The sequence below is a fragment of the Rousettus aegyptiacus genome, unplaced genomic scaffold, assembly GCF_014176215.1.
Source record: "Rousettus aegyptiacus isolate mRouAeg1 unplaced genomic scaffold, mRouAeg1.p scaffold_m13_p_5, whole genome shotgun sequence".
Classification (NCBI taxonomy): Eukaryota; Metazoa; Chordata; class Mammalia; order Chiroptera; family Pteropodidae; genus Rousettus; species Rousettus aegyptiacus.
The window spans coordinates 60387953-60410529 of record NW_023416308.1 but is presented as its reverse complement, the minus strand read 5'-3'; the positions used below and the strand labels follow the sequence as shown (position 1 = coordinate 60410529).

The window sequence follows — 22577 nt, the reverse complement described above, 5'->3', positions numbered from 1 at the left end:
CATATGTCAGCTTTTCTGACATTAACAATTGGGGGTCCGTCCCCCGAGAGTATGTATATTATTTATAAATTAAAATGTACTTATAAAATACATTCTATATAGCTGTTACATACATGTACTATAATACTATTATGAAATATACAAAATATAAAAGGATGATATAAGAATATACATACACACACAAGAGACACATGCATACATATTTTCTGACATTTCGAAGGACTGTCTTGTGCACCCTATCAGGTACTATAATGTAATTCTGGAGACCATAACTTTCTGAGGACAAAACACAAATTCTTTGATATAGTATTCACTGGTTCATACAGTATGATCGCAATTCTTCCCATTTCCTATCTCCACCTTACATAACTATTTCTCCACCTCAGTAACCTGAAGCTGTTAGGTACTTTTCCAACATATCATAATATTTCATACTCTACTATCTGTCTGGAATGCTCTCCTCTACTTGAAAACTCCCACTTACTCTTCAAGACCTAGCTCAAATGTTACCTCTTTCATGAAACCTCCTGATCCCACTCTCTTTACGTATTCATTCATACACTACTATGCTGTGATTGTCATTACCTCCCTGTCTCTCCTCCCCTAGACTCCAACCATGTCCAAGGGCAAGGTCTATCTTCTAGACTTGCCCAAGTTTCTGACACAAAGTAATTAACATGTGGCATAAAAATAGTGAGTTAATTCCTTTATCTAACTAACATATCAAAGCAGAACATATACCTCCAGACAGTACTGTGTTTCAGAGTCCCAAATAGATAATCAAAATCCGAGAGGATATGGATTGACAAAAGCTAAGTTTGGTTTAACTGGGCAAATAACGTATAAAAATGTAGTCTGATTAAAAGGACTTTTTTTTTTTTTTTTTTTTTAAAAGGACACTTCAGTGCATTAGAAGTAGGGATTTTAAATACTTAAGGCTTCTACTGATAATTGAGATGACAGCTCCTATTTATTAAATAGTTATCAACTCCAAGCACAGTGTTAAGGATACTATCTAAGGACCTCACCCAGTAGGCCTTTAATGAAAGCTCCTTTTGAAGTGTAAGTTCTCTAGTCAATCACAACTCTATCTCTCACTTAAGCTCTAGATTCTAGAGTCATTTAATCATTCACACACGCCAGCTGGCAAATTATCTTTTATCTGCAAAATCGTTTTGTGAAAATATTAAAATTATGAAATATCGGAGCTAAAAAAGAGTTTACAACTCTAATCTAGGCCCTTTATTTTATAGAGGGAGGAAGTACTGAGGTCCCCAGAAGTTAATTTACTAAAGGTCACAAACTTGTAATAGAATAGGGACTAGAACCCAGAATTCTATGCTAGTGTATTTTCTTTGTTCTAACTTCTGCTTGAAAACAGAAATCAACTTTTCTCATAGCCACTAACTAAAGCACTTATACAAGTTAGTTACTGATTACTTAAAGAAAAGTGTTCATTTATACTTAAACCCACCAACTTTCTAAATTTATCTTTTCTACACACATTAATACACTATTTTTATTTTTTAAGTTCCTAATATGCAAGTATTTAAAATTAAGTCTCAAGTAAAATATTTAACTAGAAAATTAATTCTTACAGTTAGAATCACTAGTAAACATCTTTTTTAATTCAAAGAAACATGCAGTACCTGAATGTGCTCTTTTGTGATCAGCCAGGGTCGGTGTGCTAGCAGCTTATTTATTTCATTGAGATTTTTCAGTCTTTGTGGTACGTACTCCAAACCATTCAACCACTCAGCAATACCTCCTGTCTTCAGAAATTCATCCACATGCATGTTTATTAAGTAAGAACACTGATGTCTAGCTGCAGCCTAAACCACAAAGAGTTAGTTGATAAAATAATCATGGTAGACTTTTATTCTACTATTTCTAAACAGAAACATAGATAGAATTAATTTTTATAGTTTTTTCTTTTCTTACACAATCCTTCTTCTAAAACTTCCATCACAATGCTGCCATAGATTCTTGAATCCATACATGAAGCTGACATTTGTATAAGCAAATAAAGTGTCACATGAAGCCAATTACTTCCTCATCTAGAAGTTGGTACCGGTCAACCTAGAAGCCACTTTCTTGTTTTGTTATGAAAACACATGTCCGTTTCATTACGTTAAATTATGTCAGCTGTATTCTATTTAAAACATAAAATCTCATTAATTTGTACTCTACCAATTCAGAATGCATGCTAATTTGGGTAATTCTCTCATTGCCTTTGAAAGAACTGTGATATTAGTCTTATCTGTGCACATCGCCCTATTGAGAAGAAACTGAAGATCACTGACCCCTTTCCTTCCTATGCAGTCAGAATCAGCCTTGATACTGACAATTTGGTAAATCCATGCAAAGTAGACCTTACACCACTCCTTTCCTCAGGAGTCCTTCTCAGTAAAACAGCATTGTTTTATTTTATTTTCTGTATCTTGTTTGTTTCTTGGTTTATGACCATTCTAGGTTTGCTTTCGGTCTTACTGTCATCAAAATCTTAAGCTAAAATGATAGTCAAGTTCATCATTCAATAAAACATAGAATACTGCCCTTTTTTTGTTGTTGTTTAAAACTTCAGTGAGAGCATAAACAAGATACTCAAATTAAACTTGGTAAAAACTTATCTGCTAACTCTTGGCTAGTTCCTCTAGCTCTGCCAGCCCAGCTGGTCTAAATCTCCAAATATATAGCAGTTGTATCATCTTCTCATTCCTCTTTTTCACCGGTAATAGTTCAACTTGTAGCACTGTTTCTTTCTACGCATCTCATTCCTGCTGCCTATCATCCCATTTATAATTTTCTCTACCCCCAAACATTAACTAGTTAACCAGTATGAAGTACTATACTTAAAGATATTATAATTCATTTAAGAATTCTTCTCTTATCCAGTCTCCATTGGTGCAGAGTGATACTTTCCTCTTAGCCAAAATAGTGATATTTTCATGTATAAAATGACTAAATAAAATGTGACAAACAACCAGTTTTATGTTAATAGTAAAAACAAGATATCAAGAGCAAAAACGAAACTTGTGGGATATTACTTTGGCCACTACAAGCCTCTTTAATCACAAGAGATTAAATATAAAAAATGATTTTTTATGAAAACTAAAGGAGAAACTTTCAGTACATTAAGTGGTTTAAGCACTCAAAATGTCCCCAAAGGACTTCGGTATCCTAAAGGCCACAGATTTCTTCAATTCTTAGTTCCATAAAATTATACTTAGCTCTACACACATAGCGTTAGAAGGGAGAAGCGGTAAGGGAGGACAGAGTTGCGAGGACACAGACGCACCATTATTGCAATGTAGTGCCTGTGTGGCAGAGGAAGGGGGCCGTCCATGCGCAGCATGTAGAACTGGCTCCGCAGGAAAGACTCCAGGTACTGAGTGTGCAGACTCATGACCTGGGTGATGTTGTCCAGACGACCGGATGTAGAGTATTCTTCCACAAGAAAGTTAGTACGTTCATCTCCTGTGTTTGCTTGGACAACCTTACAATCAAGAGACCCAAAACAAAATAATTACTGAGAAGTAAACACATGCTTGGTTTACATAAATTATGGCACTATTGAAGCAAATGAATGTTCTTTTGATATTAACAGACACTAAAATTATGCAGTTGCTCATATGAGGAACAGAAATAAAAAAGAAAGCACCACTTATTTTTGGCTCCAAGACCACAATTTATTAAACAACAAATGTTAAATTATCAAACGTTGCACATGCAGCCATGAAATCGGAGAAAAGAAGCTTCCATCTGCTTCGCCAGGAACATAAGGCGAATTTCCAGGGCCCAGTTGCGTGGCCATTGTCAGACCAATCTGTGCTGAGGCAAAAGAAGTGGCCTTTGATTGCGTACATTCCCAATTTCATCTCAATAGCCTATGACGACACTTAATCACATTATAGTTAGGCAAATATTTTCGATCTGATCCTTTGCTTGTTTTTATTACTCGACATTAAGAAAGTCCTCCTGAAGTCATTTTAGGCACAAAGGAAAACATGATAATTTGGAGAAAAGTGTTAATTGAAAAATTAATAAGGACACTGAAATACTGTCATTCCTATTTTGAGCCTTTCATGTTAATTACTAAAAAACAAGCTAAGTTATTAAAATGGACATCCCCTATCCTAGGGAATCAAGAGAGTTTACTCAGAAATAGGTTATTTATATATAGCTTCCTACAATGACAGCTTGGGCATCACACCAAGAATTGGCTCAGAAGGTGTTAAGAGTTTATTAGCACCTTATGGAAGGACCCAGCCCTGTGGGAATTAATAGACATGAGATGTATATTTCTAGGATTGGTTCATTATTTACTGATATTTTAGAATTAGAGTTCTATACTTAAGAAGAATGTATTCTTTATTTTAGATAAGAAATAGATCCAAGATTAAATTTAAGTTCATGTACCCAGTTTTAACAGCAGAGCCTGATCTAGAATCCAGATCTCCTAAAGTCCAGACTAACAGACTTTCCAAAGATCCATACTGCTATCAAGAAACTCTGTAAACTCTTCAGAGCTGGCTTCCCAGTCTCTTCTGAAAAATAACTATGAGTTATAGAAAAGGTATTACTGACAGAAACATTTAACCCTGAAGAAAATACAATGTTTGGAAAGTGTACATTGTAAGGGAATGTTAATCGCAATGGTGTAAAAAAAGAAGCAATTCAGATCATTATAAAGCCAAATATTGTTTCACTGGCCCATTTCCTCCATTTTGTCAACAACAGGGACCAAGATGATTGTTAAAAACATTATATGATCCAGATAAACTACATGTAATTAGGGATGAATATCTGTGGTTCTTTTTTTGTTCCCCCCAGAAGTCTCTTCTGTTTAATTGATGCCTAAAAAACATTAATAGATTCATGTAATGCAATTGATCCTACAAACAATGACGGCTTCTGTAAACCAGATTATCTTCAACTATATACTGTGAAAATGACTGTTTCAGGAACTTTATATATATATGAGGCAATCACTCTGCTAAGAGCAGTTCCTCTACTATACAAGGAAATTAGGCACATACACGGCAGTTTCTCTAATGCATGGTCACCTAGATTAGCTAGAGTCACTGAGCACCCACAACATTACTATTACTTTCATTTAATATTTTCATTTAAATGGTAAGGTCATTAAAAAGTGAAATAAAGATGAAGGAACTGCTGGCTCTGGCAACGAATGATCTGGTATGTATTATTCAAATTTCACTCGCCCTTTCTTTTAAGACAATGCCTGGCACATAATAGATGCTCTATAAACATTTGTTGACTAATTTTAGAACAATATGGTAATAATGTTGGTGCTTTAAGATAAATGATATTTTTGCAATAAATAGTGAATCACACTATATTTACCCATATTTAATATGCGTTAATAACACCTTGAAGCAGAGGAAAAACTCAATTAGCAGTACCTAAGCATTTCTTAGCTCAAGTAGACCAGAGAGGCATCTAGGAATCCAAGAGGCCCTGCCGGTTACTATGGTCTCCAAAGAGATGTGCACCCACGTAACAGGAACACATCTCGTACCGATTACAATCTCCTGTGTGTCATTTTACAGCCTTTCTTACATTTATCATCTAGATTCCCCACCTTCACCAAAGGTACAGATTGTATAGGAGATTCTGTAATATTCTGTGCAATCAAGACTTAGAACCAAGTGAAAAGAGTAACTATGAGTTTTGTTTAATAACAGATTTAACTGGGAAACTTAACAGGTTTAGTCGGGAAACTTACTTTTTCATTTCAAAATATCTTTTCTTAACATTTATGTAACCTATAATCATCACGAAAGTGACCATTTTAAAACCTAAAACCTTCAGGTTAGTATTAAATTGTATTACTGTTAGCAGCTTTGCTTAGAAGTTATATTTTAAGTCAAATATGCTAAAGTTTATGTTGCTAATCTTGCCGTACTACCTAAGACAGAAGATTATAGACAGACTTTTAAGTTGAAAATACTTAAAAGTATTTTCTGACCTATAAATAAGAAACAAAACACATGTTAACTTCCATATTAAAAAAATAGATATTCTTTGATAAAATTTATTTTTTTAAACATATTTTCTATATTTTAAAACAGATAAACTTACTTCCTTCTCTGGAATAAAGGCACTTGGTCCTCTTGTCAAGGGTTGAGATACTCTGATTCTTTTATCCTGTTTTCAAAAGAAAAATTTTATGTATTAATGGTGACTTTCTAAGAAAAGTTTAGTTGGAGTGAATGTATTGCTAAAGAATGAAAATAAATAAAATTGTGTAAAATCAGAGTGTTAGGTCTCAGATTAAAGCAAATCTAACCCATAGGGCTATCCTGTGACTAAGGTAATAGGGCAACTCCTGCCATAGTGCTGAACGCACAGTAAGCTCCCCAAATGTTATTTCCCTCAGTTACATTCCAGAGCACTATAGATGTTTAGCCTATAGTTGACATGACTGAAAACCATCAACCTCCACAATAAAATCGTATCTAATAGTATACTAGTACACCGTTAGACCACAATTTGAAAAGCTAAAGGAAAGGTTAAATTCAAAGAGGATTACATGCAACTCCCAAAGCAATGACCAGACCTATGGCTTTTTTTTTTTTTTACCTGAATAAAGTAGGAATAATCATATCTAATATAAAGTTTTGAAGTTTTAAGTAAGAAAAACATGAAACTTGGAGTAGAGGTTAACTTAATCTAAGAACTGGGAGAATACAACAAAGCCTATCATCCTACTGGCCATCATATTTAGTATTAACTGGTAAATTGTTAAATTGTTTTTAATTGAAAAACATTTTGGTGTTCCCATTTAAGTGTGATTATCTATAAGCCACAAAAATTTCAATTGGGAAATAACTTCCATCTCGGTAGGCATGTTGAGGAGCAGTAGTAACAGTCAGAGGTAGGGTCTCAAGCTTTCGAGTCTTTCTCAGCCAAGAGAGGTAGGAGCAGTAGCCGCTTAATTTTTTTACAATAAAAGTAATATCCTAAAGTTCTGAAAAAAAGCCCTCCATAACCATAACCTAAAAATAGGGCCTATGTCATAGTTTATAAAGATAACAAAGCCTGAGCAGGAAATCAGAAAACATGGAATAAATGTCTACTGGAAAAGAGTGTATCAAGCTTTAGGTGTCACCAAGCCCTCCTCTGAAAGCTTCTAAACTGAGGAAGTAGCTCCAGGTGGTTCCTCATCTGAGGAAAGCAGTATCTATTTCACATGACCATATCTCCTGACCACAGCTGACTAGACCAATAAACATACAAACTGATCTGCAGCCCATGGGTACCTTGATGAAAAAATTCTGCCCAAATAGAGTTGAGGGTAAGTAGCTAGAGCTGCAAGATTCTAGAGTACTAGATGTAACTTCAGAGTATTAAAGTTATATGAAAGTTATGTAACCTGATAGAGAGAAGCAAAACAAAATAGCACTCTGAGGCAAGGAAAAAAAAAAGAATTATCCCAGCAGGCAGCTTCTAAGGGAAAACCACTAGAGTTTCTATGGATTCACCAGAGAAATAAAGCAAGCTCTTCTCTCTCCACTCTCCCTTCCTCCCTTCCTTCCTCTTCTTTCTCTCTCCATAAGGTAATCTTGAGTCCTTTTTTGTCTTTACAATCAAAGGGCCTACCAAACATAAAATAGTTATTTTAATTCCTTTACTTTATTAGGAAGCAGTCAAAAAACAAATTGGCAAAAGTAGGCAGTCAGGCATTCAATGAGTTTTCTGAGAGTTTAATCAGATATTCTAATAGACACTGAGGCTACAGGGTAAGCTAAATAGATTTGATACCTGCCCTCATGAGCTTGGCACACAATCGTCAATTTTTAGGTTTCTATCAAAATAAATATATTAAATGATCATCTTAAACTGATAAAGTTTCAGCAGGAAGTAGGCATCTAGGTTTTATTTATAAAGTGATGTCAACTATATCTCAATTTACTGGTGAAGTACACTAGAGGGCTCCATGTAAAAAGAATTTAGAATTTCTAATATTAGTATCTTGCCTACGTCGACCATATCTAGATTTACCCAGAAAAATAAAAATAACAGATTTCTTCCTTTTGCTAGCCTCTGTAAATTACTGAAAGTAAAATTTCAAATACTCTATACAAAATAGTCTAATGCACCAGCAGGTGAAAAGCAATTTCCTTTACAAATGATCATTTCAAATGAACAAAGCAGTCAGAGAAACTGACTGTGAGGACAAATCATAGGTTTGAGGAGAAAAATGTCAACAGGGAGAGAAGTGGAGGCTTTTAATTATATTTATAAAAACACATAAAATGCAGAGAAAATATAGGAAGAGAAAAATGAACAAAAAGTATACAAAGGGATTCTGGAGACAGAATGCTTTATTAATAATGTGATTTGTTTATAAAAATCACTATTTGATACATTTGTCAACTGAATATACCTTTAAATGTTATTTTGCTTACAAAAATATTTTCTGGAATAGGAGATGTTTAAATATGAAACACATTTTCATTACAAATGGAACTATATACTATCGCACTTAAAAAATATAACATCTCTTAGTTTTAACCAACTGATAAACAACTGAAACTCGATTTCATTTGTGTCAATATTCATTTGTTCATTTATTCAGCAAACATTCATTGAGTATTTACACTGTGCTAGGCACAGTGGGAACACGAAGACGCATTAGATTGGCAGAACTGCATACATCTAATATACAGCATATGATACATTCCATAGTAGATGCATAAACAAAGCAATGTGGGAAAGATTTCATTTTAGCGATTACAATTTACTTCATTATTTCCCTATTGTTGAACATGAAAGTTATGTACAGTTTTCACTATTATAAATAATGCTATGCTGAGTATTTTCGTAACAAAGAGATTTTGGGGTATATTTTGTGGTAGTTAGGATCGTTTCTTTAGGAAGATTCCTAGATAAGAACTTACCGGGGTTTAGGTTGTAAATATCTTTAAAGCTCTTGTTGCCAATATGCTAACAAAATTTTTTACCAATTTTATTTTCATCAGTTGAAAAAATGTCTACTTAATCCGTTAATTTCAAAAGTGAAAAACAGAAAAATGTGTTTGAAACTTTTTATTATGTACTTATCTGAATTAAAATTTTTTATGCAGATTTGTGTTTGCAATAACACAATTCTGGGGTGATGAAGCCCCAGGGCCTGAGATAAAAAACAAAGCAAAACAAAACAAACAAACAAAAACCCACACACAAAAACCCTGCTAGGAAGTTACCACACCAGAGAGACAATGTGGCCTGACCTAAGGGAGTTGGTTTAATGAAGAGAAGGAAAAACTAACAAAATTTTTAAGGTTTACCATCGTGTATTCTTTATCGGTTGTATTTTTAAAACAGCATCACTATGAAATGATCAGCCTACTTCCTGCTTCTGTATAAGGAAAACCTTTTCTGGTGAGGACTCTACTATTGTCTCGGCTGGCTGCTTTGTTTATTTATGTGAAGGTGAAAAACAAAATTTTAAAAATGATCAAGGTAGCTCATAAATTTTACTATAAACTCATTTTACTGGAAGTTTTTTTCTCTACCTACTTTCTCTCTTTGTATGTTTTTAAAGTTGGTTGGTAAGATCAAATACAAAAGAAACAGGACCACATCATATCCAAAGATTCACTTTAAAACCATAAACTGGAGTTCTGGTCTCCTATAATACATTGTAATACCTTTCCTCATGTTTTATTTCAAATCCAAAATGTTCAGGACTGAGTTCCTTATTCATTTATACTTGATTAACTTTTCTCAAGTCTCTAGATCTGTGGTACTCTGTATGGTAGCCATCAGCCACATGTGACTAAATTTAAATGAATTAAAATTAAATAGTTAAAAATGTAGTTCCCCAATCATATGAGTCACATTTCAAGTGCTCAACAGCCACCCGCGGCTGTGGCTACAGAACAGGCCAGTGCAGACATTTCCGCCTGCCATCGCAGAAGGTTCTACCAGTTAGTGCTTCTCTAGATTCATTTTTTTTAAATCACATCTTCAGACATTTTAATGCCTTTTTGAAATATTAAATGACTCCTCTGCAGTTACTGCTTTGATGGTCACATCTATTCAATCCCATAACCAGGCATTTTAATATAATTACCGACATACTCTCAACCAAATTAAAAGTGAAGCCAGATAGAGGCAATTCAGGAAAAGAAAAAAAAAAAAAATCAGCCAGTTCCAAGAATCCTTGTCTCAATATCTGTTCACATTACAGTCTCCAGAAAAATATCAAGAACTTGTTTTCTTTTTTTCTCCCCTCTCAAAAATTATGATACAAAACACATAACAAGATCTACCCTCTTAACAATTAAGTGTATAGTACAGCATTGTTAACTGTAAGCACAACGTTGTACAATAGACATTAAAGGGCTTTTTCATCTTGCATAACTGCTATTTTATACCCATTGAACAACTCCCCATTTCCCTCACCACCCCCACCCTTGGCAATAACTACTTCGTGCTTTTTATGTAAGCACACTCTTCAGATCCCAGCTGAGATGCTCCCTGTGTAATTGCCAGCCTTCTTCACCTCACAGTTCAGATCTGCCTTTCTCTGCAACTCTCCCCTTGCTCTGCTTCCATAATGCTGAACCACCCAATCCACTTCTTTGACTACTTTTACACTTTTCCTAGATGGAACCTGCATTTCTTTCACCAATATTCGTTCTCATAAGTGAATGTTTCTTCCACAGCTTACATCTTCTTCACATAAAAGAAAAAAAAATTCTACTGAATCGTGTAACAGTCAATACCTTGGGAGAGGAGACTGGAGCAGGTCAAGAAGAAAAGAGGACAGGTGATATGAAAATGAGCAAGCCATCAGTTGGCTCCTGAATCTGTTACATCTGGCTAGGAGCTGGCTCTTCTGAGCCCTCAGTCCGGCTTTGGGGCATTTGAACTGCCTGTGACATCATCTGTTTGTAATATTAGCACCTTCAAGTCAACATGTTTAAAACAAATCTTCTACCCCAAACCAGCTGTTCCTCTTCACTTTCCTCTATAATAAAATCACCACACACTCACCAGTAATCCCAGCTCTGATTTACATTTATCTTTGACTTTTTATCGTAGGAGTCTGCATTCAGTTGCCAAATCCTATCATTGCCTTTTCCCAACTAAATCTTTAAGTCATCCTTTCACCAGACCCTTCTCAACCATAAGTTTCTCTTAGGCTGAGAAATATTTTCCCTTTACGACTGAGAATGTCAATTCTAGGTCTTGGCTTTCCCTCTTGTTGGGAGGCTTTGACAAGATAACATAAAAGTTTTAAAAATGTAAAGCATGACACAAAATAAGGTCTTATTTTTATTTTTCTTCTGCCAATTTTCCCTTATGTAAAACAAAACAAAACACCTCAAACTAAAATAGCTATATTTTCTCAGCAGATGCTACTCTAATAGAAACACTCAAGTGAAAATAAGTGTTCTACAAGAGAAAATAACCAGCAGCTGCACTGATTTTGAAGACTACTATTGCCATATTTTCTTCTCTTTAGTTATAAAGCTAGTATCTTATTCTGGGGAACAAACGACTTTGATCATAATAGTGAATCTTGTACAATGGCTTTCAAATCATAAGCCTTGTTTTGTTTCCACGAAAATCGCAAACCAACAAACAAACCTTTCATGTTTTCTAGTTGCAGTCTATTACCCTAGCCACTAGTCATATTTAAAATTAAGTTGATTAACAATTAAGTTACAAATTTAGTGCCCTAGTTACACTAGTCACATTCAAGTGTGCGACGACTACATGTGGCTAGTGGGTACCATGATGGATAATGCCAACCTAGTATTTTTATCATCACCAAAAGTTCTACAGTAGAGCACAGTGCTCCATAGTATTGATTATTCCTGATTCCAGCTACTAGGATGATGCAAACACAAAATGGTTAAAATTCAGGAGTGAACATAAGCATAATAAACATGTATCAAGGTAAGTACATAGAAATAAAAGTTGATTGGATATTAAAATTGGAAAAACCAATAAAATCAACAAATTAACTAGGAGGCCAAGTTGTGGAAGAAACCATTTTCAGTCTTAATATGACGACAGTGGTCAAATCATTAAAAATAAATTCTCTAAAATGTTGATTTCAGTGTTAAAAAATAAAAAGGAATATAAAAATGTATTAAATTTTAAACAATAGTAAATTTGTTGATTTGTTTTTAAATATCTTAGACAACAGTCGCAGGACTTACTTAAATTTTTTTCCATAAAAGTCCATAATTTCAATCAAGAAAAAAACTATAAAATAGGAACAGGTACTTTCTATGTATCAGTTCTATGTGTTCGAAGAGATTATTTTACAAGGGTTATGATCTCAAGAATGCTACCATAAGGAAAGTTTCTTTTTTTCAGATATGTCATAGCTGAAAGAAGTTATGCTTGAAATGCATCAGCTGAGATTATGCTTATTAAGTAATTATCTGCTGGAAAACAAAACACTGAAAGGATAAAGATAAATTATATTTAGAAAATTGCTTATTTTGACACTCAACAGCTAAGCAATTTACTAGATCACTTTATATAAATTAATCTGAATGGAAAATTGAGATGCTCGGAAGGTAGGTATTCTTAAAATTATGAGCCTTTAGATAGAATCAGCAAATTACTTGCCCCTAAAAAGCTGAATGCCAAAGAGAATTAATTGCTGCATTTAAGGCTATTAAGTATTTTCAAATAAATTATTAAATATTTTACTTATCTTTTTTCATTAAAAGGGAAAAGCAAAATACACATTCTATCTTTTTTTCATTAAAAGGGAAAAGCAAAATACACATTCTATTCATTAAAATATGATTTTATCTCTATAGAAGAATATTAAGAGAAATGTATGTAATTAATTTTATATAGATACTCAAAGAGGTTATAAAAAAAAAATCTGTTCAACATATTTAAAAAAAAAAACCTAGCAAAGCAGAAATTTTGACTCCATTGAGCATACTAATCCCACCATTTTAAAAGACAGCCTTAGAAAATAGTTTAATAGCTTTAACATTCTTTTCTAAACATGCTAAAATGACAAATTATCTTAAATATGAAACATGCTCCAAACAAAATTTGAAGCACGACTATAATTAAGCCAAATTCAATTATCGATACAAATAGTAAATTTCAGTTGCTGATTCTCCTATTTACAAATGTCCCAATTTGGCAGAAACCACTGTAAAAAGGGCAAAGATGGACAGGTGGCTCTATGCTATAAAATAATGCTGATGCTTTCTCTTTGTTCCTTGGCAGACAATTTCAGGAATAATGACTGGGTTTATAGAAATTGATGACTTTATATATTTTGGAGGAAAGGGCAAATGGAAAGGAGTGTAAAGATTAAAAAAAACTATCACTAAATGAGAAAAGAATAGGTTTCAAATTAGGTTAACTGTAATAGACTGGTAATTTTACAGTAAAATCAAATTTAAATGTCTATTATTACCTGGAACATGTACATTATGTTCTCACCATCCCAAAATAGCTTTAATGACCATTTAACAAAACTGTGACTTCTCCTATAGCAGATTAAAATATGTATTGACCTTCATCATGCTATAATAACTGAGATCTAAGGTCATTTAGTGAGATAAGATCTGGAAGCAGAAAATGGCAATAGCGCCAAGGGTGAGAATCTTTCAAATCATCCCAACATCTCTCCTATTACTTGGCACTAGAGTAGTGCAAGGAGCCTAGCCAGACACTACAAGGTGTGGCAGAAATTCACTGACACCATAGAGCACTCAAAATTCCTTTTTGAAAGTAGGGAATCCTGCCTCATTCTAATGGCCTGAGACTTCAGAAATGGACTCCTTTTCATTAAGCTATTAAAACCAAAGCTATCAAGTCCTTTCTGCAACAGTTTCAACAAACCTGGGTAGAGTTCCTGAGGAACAATGCAAAGATCTTGTTACAACTAGTGTGAATTTCAGCCTTCTTCGGCAACATATATTAAGATTTTTAATTTGGAATCTCAAAACACTTCCACTAAAAGCACTGCATTTATCAACTGTATTTCAGCGATTTCTTTTTCTCCTTTTTCCCTTATTAAGCTATTAGCTCCAGGTGGGCCAGGACAGTGTCTTGTTCATTCTTGAATATTTCAACTTTAGCATGGTGTATGACGTGAGGTAAATAAACTTCTGGTCCATTTTTGAAAGTTTTATGTAATGGTCATTTGAATAACAGTATTTTTTTTTTCTATTTTACTTTTCAAAAAATGAGTTCCAAGAAATAGAGATGTTGTGATTAAGCAACTCATTGAAAAACAAAATTCCTTCCTGTGCCATTTGGTAGGAACAGTTAGGTAAATTTTGTTTTACCCATTTGGGCCCAAAGATAGACAAACTCACCTCTTGAGTACTCTAGAAAGAGCAGTCACTGATGCTACAATTATACGTAGAAATCGGCAGTAGTAGTTGCTGAATAGATGTTGTTAAGTACGCAGAGAAGGGACTTCATCCCAGCAAAAAAAGAATTAAAAATATATATCCATATTGTAAAGAGTAGTTAATAAGTTAACTCTGCACTACAGTATAGCAGAGTTTCTAAATGAGATTTCTCTTGGCTACTAACAAAATCCTTTTTGCTTATTAGAACACATGGTGAACCTGTTCAAAGTGCAAGCAAGTTTTTATATTTAGACCCTGACTATGGAATAGCAAACTTCTAAAAACAAAGAGACCACTAGATCCCAGTTCTCTGTACAACCACAGAATGACAAAAACTTACAAATCAGAAAATATTAAGAACAAATATGGGGCTAGGATAGTCTCTAAACTACGCCATTATCATACTACTAGCTAATCCTTTAAACTGCAAGTGAATCTAAAATCATGTTCATGTCCAGGGCCATCCGGCAAGGAGCACAGAACATACCTCCTTTTTCTACTTTTCAGGTAATGCCAGAATAGAATAAGTCAATTAAGTTAAATTCACTGCAATTAAAAATCAATAGTTCTAATATGGTATGTCTTTTCTGTATTCTATGGAATTTAAAAAAATTTATTGGGGTGACACTGGTTAAATCACACAGGTTTCAAGTGTACAATTCAATAATACATCATATGTGTGTTTACCACCCAAAGTTAAATTTCCTCCCGTCACCATATATTCAACCCCCTTTACCCTCTCTACATCCCCTCTTCTATGGAATTTAGATATATTTGAACAAGCATATCCTGAGGCTCTGCCTTCTTTTTTCAGGTCTACTGAAATTCTACCCATCCTTTTTTTAAGATCCAGCTCAAATACCAACTTCTTTGGTTTCCGTCTACTCCCACCAACTCCCAAGCTCTTCTATGAATTTTAACAATTTCTTAAAATTCACGATTATATTTTGTTTCTCTCTCTCTTACAGCTATCAAGATATATCATTATCTTACCACTTCTTTAGAACCATAAACAAGCTCCTTAAAGAGCAGGATCAATTTCTAACACAAAAGCTGTAGCATTATAGCAGAACTACATGAAAATAACAGATACTCATGTATTTGTTCAATTGTCTTAAGGAGACAGGAGTCCGGTGCAGGCTTTTCCATCTCTTTTCTCTTCCTTCCACATGGAAAGCGCATCCTGTTGACTTGAGGCAGTTCTCTGTATTCATACTGAGAAACACCAATAAATTAAACCAATAAGCACAGTCCTGGACATCAACCTACTACCTTTCTTGTACCCTCTGCATTCTCTATGTCACCAATATTCATTTTTCCTGTTTATTTTCTTATATTGTTAAAACAAGTAATTCCTGCAACTTCCTATAATTTGTACTATTTTCATAGAAATCAGAAATAATATCGTGTGCTGTGACACCAATCTTGAGCAACAAAGGCTCCTACATGAGCTTTTCAGAGTTGAGAATGTTAGAAATGTTGAACTACAAAATATACTTGCTGAATATGCTATTAAAATTTTTAGTTAAAGACAAAGAAAATTATCTCTGTACTTGAGATAATTAATGCACATCTATAATAACTACCTAATTCAGTGCTTCCCTATCAACATGCAGACAATATACTTTTCTATCACTAATTATAAATCTCTCCCCAGGTCCCAAAAAATATTAAGAAGGGCTTTTCTTCTATACAAACAATGTTTAAAGTTCTGTATTGTGTAATACTAAAAACTCACCCTGGAACTTAAAAGCTTTTAGCTGTTAAAGTTTTGTGCCAATCAGATTAAAAGAAACTGAAATTGGGAGTTTTAGAAAGACTCCTATTAGAGACAATTAAAATTATGTAACATTCTAATATTATTCAGTACTAATCTTTTGGAGAAACAAAAAATATGCTGTGAAGGTAGATCCTTTGCTATATGACAGAAAAACGGAGTTTTAAATCAAACCTCCATACTCAGTATTTACCACCTAGGTTTTAACAAAATCAAAAGGCCCTGAGGTTATTCTGATAGAACAAAGAGTAACAGGATAGATAGTTTGAAACAGTCTTTCAAAACACAGTGACTAACAAAATATAGGTCACTTGCTCAGCTGAAGGGAATTAGGGGAAAAAAACCATGAAATCCAGTTGATTCCTGGAGATTTACAAAACATAAGCATATTAGCCATCTGAAAACCAATTCTTTACATAAAGAACTCATGATCTTATTTAAATTGAGAAAATATCTTTTATATAGCCTCCTAGGAATAATAAGCAAATTAAAATGTTAGATTTTACACTGAATTATTAAACTTTAGTTTTAACAAAATTAAAAACAAGTTTTCATTTCTAGTTTTGAAAATTGTTTTAAGTTTTGCCTAGAAAGTAGATTTGATCTATATAATGAATTCTCATTAGCTTCGTCTCTGCTCTAGTTTGTCAACCTCCAAATCTATAAACAGAGGACTACAAAACTGTGCTTTATTGTATATAGGTAAATTTAAAACCTATTGTAATTGGAATTAAAATCATGAATTGTTACACTCATTTAATTAGATGGTTTACAATCTTTTGGATATCAGAACTTCTTTATTTTTTATTTTTAAAAAATTCTAATTTTAAATTTTAGTTGACATTCAATATTATATTAGTTTCAGGTATACAACGTAGTGGTTAGACATTTATATAACTTATGAAGTGATCCCTGTGATAAATCTAGCACCCACTTGGCACTATACATAGTTATTACAATATTATTGACTATATTCCTTACGATGTACTCAAGATGTCTTTATATTGTTAAAAATTATTGACCCCCCCAGACTTTTATGTAAATAATATCTATCAATAATTATATCAGAATTAAAGAAAAATTTAAGATATTAATTCAAAAATAAAAACAAAAATAGAAGTAATAAATCCACTATGTTTACACAAATGAACTTTTTTGAAACTATAATTTCTAAAACACCACAATGTTTACTGAGAAGAGTAACACTGATTTATATATTTGCACATACTAGGCTTATTAAAAGAGAATTGGGGAGTCTTGTATCTGCTTCTGCATTCAATATGTTGCTATATACTGACTGTACGACATGAAGAAAGTCCACACACACAGAGACATGGAGCTGGAAGAGGGAGAACTTTAACAGCTTTTTCAGATAATTCTGGACATTCTTTGATACTACACTAAAACTTGACAAGTGGTACCTTTTAAAGTTTGTTACAATATGGAATCTGAAGCCATATCAATAAATGTCTTACTGTTACATTAAAATCCATTGGCTTATTTTGTACTTTGAATGGATTATACCCATGCATGATTGTGTAATGTTAATCACTGGTCATTTAGAAAATATTGGCTCACTGAGCTTTGCAGGTTTTTCAAATGTTGACATATTTAACATAATACTAAAAATAAAAAATTTTAATACTACCACCGATCACATTAGGAAAATCTGTTAAGTACTGAGAAGTGGTCAAGTTCATGGTAGAGGATACTAGTTTCCCAAAGTTATTTTCTCCTGAGAGCTCAAATTTTATCATTAGCAATAAATCCTGTCAGCTGTTTTCCTTTACGTGACAGGCTCGCTTTGTTGATTTTTGTGAAAATGTCTGCCAAATATCCAAGTCTGAATAAGCACAGTTATCAGTCGGTCAATAAAGGCAATTGGTTCAGCTCACAACTCAGTCACACGGCTGCCTTTCTTTGAGACAGTGTCATACTTCGCATGCAGAAGAGCTTTGAGCATATTCTCTATTTTGAAACAGACACTATTAGAAACATACTAAATGGTCAAGATTTAATAACATGTATAATTTTTACTGTTTGATTAAGGATATTCTTGAGTGAAACTGACATTTTTTACTATGAATAGAGGATGGTGAGGAACACTGATTACTATTACAACGTGATGCCACTGTTTGATTTGTGCTGTTAGAAGTTCATAGACCACCACACTTTGGGAACCACTGATTAAAAGAAATGTTTCCAATATACTCTTGTCTCTCTTCCTTTTAATTATCAATCTTTATAAATGATTTCATTCATTTGCAAAATATTGCTATATTTAACCTTCATGTTAAAACAAAGTATGAAGAAACTCCTCAGAACAATTTTTTTTTTCTCATTACTACATGGTCATACAACGTCTGTAGAAGTGTTTATTTCCTTATTTTTAAGACAAACTTTTAATAAACTAAGCAAGCACAAATGACCAAGAAAACCCTATAAAAGAGCAATGTAGGAGGGGTGCTAGTCCTACCAACAATAAAACATAATATTTCTATAATTACGGGTTGTTTAAACTCACAAACCAAAGAAACTTTCCTAATTACAACTCAAAATTCAGAAGCAATAAAACATTAAAAACTACACACACAATTAAATTTTTTTTTTCGCATGGTACAAATACACCATAAGCACAATCTGTGCAAAATAGCAAATTGCATTGTCTGTGCAATTTAACAGATGACAGCTAATACCCCAATTATATAAGGAGCTCCTGAAAAATCAAGAGGAAAAAACCAACCAAACTATAAAAAATAAAATGGGCAAAAGCAAATATTATATTTTATACATCAGATGGACAAAAATCTAAGTTAGGCAACATACTTATTGACAATTATAGAGAAACAAGCACTCTCAAAAATCATGGAGATGCAAAATTAAACAATCTTCATGGATAGGAATTTGACAGTGTCTAGAAAAATTAAATAAGCATTTATCCTTTGACTGAGTAATCCGCTTCTAGGAATCTAACCAAACAATAAAGCCATAAAAAAGAATGAAGAAAATGTCTAAATGTCTGTATACCAAAAATAACTTGAACCTGAATCTAATCAAAACTTTAGCCCAAATTTCAAACTAACAGAAAATAAAGAGTTAGAGGAACAACTTAAATGACAACATGAGGAAGCATAGGAAAACATCCAGATCATGAAATATTTCTATAGGACAACTGACTGAACCAGGTAAAGGCATGAAAAACAATTAAGAGCAAACCAAAAAAAAAGAAAAAAAAAAAAAAGCTGTACTACTCTTAAGAGAGACTTAAAAGATATAACTACCAAATGTATGGTGGACCTAATTCAGAAAAAGTCAACCCTGAAACAAATGGAAGAAAATTGAGGAAGATGGCATAGCCGATGGCATCAAGCAATCATTGCTAATTTTGTAAGATATGACACTGGCATTGTAGTTATAAGAATGTGTTCGTATATTTCAGAAATGCATACTAACATATACAAGGAAATGAGTTTTGAGATTTAATTTAAATTACTTCACCAACAATAGCAACACAGGATTGATGAAGAAAAAGTGGCACAATGTTGCCAATACTGAATTTGGTGACTAGTTTTGGAGGTTCATTACATATACTATTCTTTCTGCTTTCATATAGCTTGACGTTTTTCGTAATTATTCCCTGAACCTCTCTCAAAGAGTAAAACTAGAAACATAGGCAAGAATCATATCATGAATGCAGTTCTAAAGAGCTTGGATTTCATATAAAAAATAGATAATATTAAATGGATTATATCTGTCTTAAAAGAAAATATTTCTGACATCAGAAAATGAACTTGGATGGGGAAGGCTAGAGGAAATAAAACCTGTTGGGTGACTACTACAATTTCTAGGAAAGAGAAGATTTGGGTTAACTAAACAGTACAGGTTAAGAAAAGGAATTATGTTAAGAGCTGTTTAGGAGATAATTAGAATAGAATTGAGTGACTGACTTGAGTATGATGGTAAGGTCGTGAAAGAAGACCACAACACCTCACAGAATTCTGACCTGGGTGACTGGATGGATGAATTATGTTGAAACCAATTGATATAAAAGAAATCAAGAGATTTAGGGCAGTTTGGATTTAGGTTAATTCTACGGATGTATGTTCATAAGGTAGGTATATAAAAGAACATAGGTACATAGGGTTTCAGGGAGATAAAAGAGCTGGCGAGAGTCACTATCTCATTATTTAAATCTGCATTTAAAGACTCAAACTTCCCATTATGTGTAACGCCCAAGAATGACTTCATAATAGGTTATTTTACTACTTGTTCATGAAGTTTCTTTCAGTGACTCTCATATGCTTTCCATTTCCACCACCACTACTCCATTTTAGTATGTATCATTCCCAACTTTGGGGAAAAAAGGACAGTAGTTTAGTTATTTTTTAAATAACCATTTTACTTAGTCTGTTAATAAACTGATAAACAGATTTTGAATATATCTAAGATTTTTTTAATGTTCTACACAATATTTTCTCAATAAATGATCCAGTTAAGAAAAATACCATACTTTAAAAAAATTTAAAATGAAAAAATCACACTTCTTGTAAGGATTCATAGTTTAATGATTTTCTTAAGCTTTATTCCTCCAAATAAGGGAATATGAAAAACTATTTTATGTAAATGATGAGAATAGTCTTGTAAATAATCTTCACATGATTAAAACTCCTTACAACTATTATTATAGATGATTTTGTAAGTCCTCACAATACGTATGGACTTGTTCTTGGAAATTTCTATTAAAAATATATTGTTGAATTTTAACTTTGGCATTAAGGAGTACTAAGCCTGTATATATTAGTGTTCTAATTTTGCATAACTTATTTTTAGGGGATTCTTATAATCTTAACAGGTCTTCAAATATAGCTGTTTTTTCACTAGAATGCAATCTCTAAAAAATACATTTTTCTCTTCTAAAAAAAGAGCCATATGATTAGTATGCCAAATATAAAAATAACTATCAGAGAGTATGGGTTGGTTGCTAGGTCAAGACAAATCACTCAAATCCTGCACTTGGTGCTGGTGTGGCTGGGGTGCCTTGCTTCTCCAGGTGGGCTGCTTTTGCTTCCTCCAAGTAGGGCAGCTGGGTTCCCAAAGGAAGCATCCAAATGGCAAAAGCTGAAGCTATAGATGTTCCCCATGACTTTTTATTGTTAGCTCTTCAAAGCATAATTTTATTTTCTAAAGCAAAAAATTTTAGTTTCCCTAGCTGCACCCCTAACTAACTTTTCTCTAAGTGGGAACAACTCTGAGTTCTTTCAACAAAATTATGAGTGGTAAGTAAATAAGACCTGAGGATTAAGGCCACATGACAAGGTCTATTTCCAAAGCATTACAACCAGTCCAGCGATAGTTTTTACAGAATTTAAAGATTAATCCAAGGGTGATTTTACATTATGATCAAGAGTGGAAGTGAACTTACCAAAGCTGTCACTCTCACTCATAATGTGAATAAAATTATTTTGAATAACATTTTGAATAGACATATGTGATTATTTAATCAGCAGAATTTAGTTGGCAAATATTTTTAAATACTTTTAACATACCAACAGACTTGTGCATTTCAGATAGCCAATAATATTTTGTATTTTGTTAATGATAATATTTGATTTCTTAGAGGAAACATGGAAGTATCAAATAAGAATGCTATACGGGACAGAAGTCCCAGTTTAATTTCATTGATAAGCACTGAAGTAACATTTATTACTATTATTGCAAAATGTGAAATACATATTCTTAAGTCCTGAATGGTGATATTCTACAATGTTATAAGGCCATGGGGTCCTTCTCCACAAAAAGCTGACAATTTTTTTCCCCTCCAAAAATATATGTTTTTCTAATTTGGAGAAGATGATAGTGTTTTTTTTTAATTCTAAATAAACAAAGAAAGTGTTTAAAAATACACATATTCCAAGAAAAAAAGTAAAGTTATGGATTAAAGGATAACATTGTTGCATCAAAGCAGCAGGTAAATGTTAAACTTCTTTAAGCCTTAATTTATTCTCTCCTATAGTGGAGATGGCATCTCGACTTCATAAAACATGTATGAGGATTAAGCAAGATAAAGTATTAGGAAAAACCCAGTATTGTGTTAGGAATATAATACACACAAAGTGGAAGGAAGCTCTATCTTCAAATTTAACATAGAATTTCTGGCAAGGTTTATACATTTCCCTCCATTCTGGATTATATTTTCCAAAGAGCTTCATTACCAAATGGATAAAGTTATTGTTAGTACTATGTCCCCCCAAAAGACACATACTTGTGTGAATTTCCACACCCTCCCCACACAGTTCCTCTTTTTTCTGACTGTAAAAGTAACATACATTCAAGGTGAAAAATAAAGTATAAGCAAGCAAACAAAAATTATAATTTTATCATACAAAAAACCCCACTCATAACATGGTGGTTTT

The 22577-nt window shown here is 33.2% G+C and overlaps 1 protein-coding gene across 1 annotated transcript in view; it reads right to left on the bottom strand.

Annotated features, from left to right (window-relative positions):
• SESN3 (sestrin 3) overlaps nt 1-22577 on the bottom strand; it is a 63366-nt gene that overhangs the window by 21061 nt on the left and 19728 nt on the right. Inside the window, exons 2-4 of the mRNA XM_016158667.2 lie at nt 6106-6171; nt 3299-3496; nt 1650-1832 (exon numbers count right to left, since the gene is read on the bottom strand). Coding sequence (XP_016014153.1) covers nt 1650-1832; nt 3299-3496; nt 6106-6171 — 447 coding nt within the window. The remainder of the gene's footprint in view (nt 1-1649; nt 1833-3298; nt 3497-6105; nt 6172-22577) is intronic.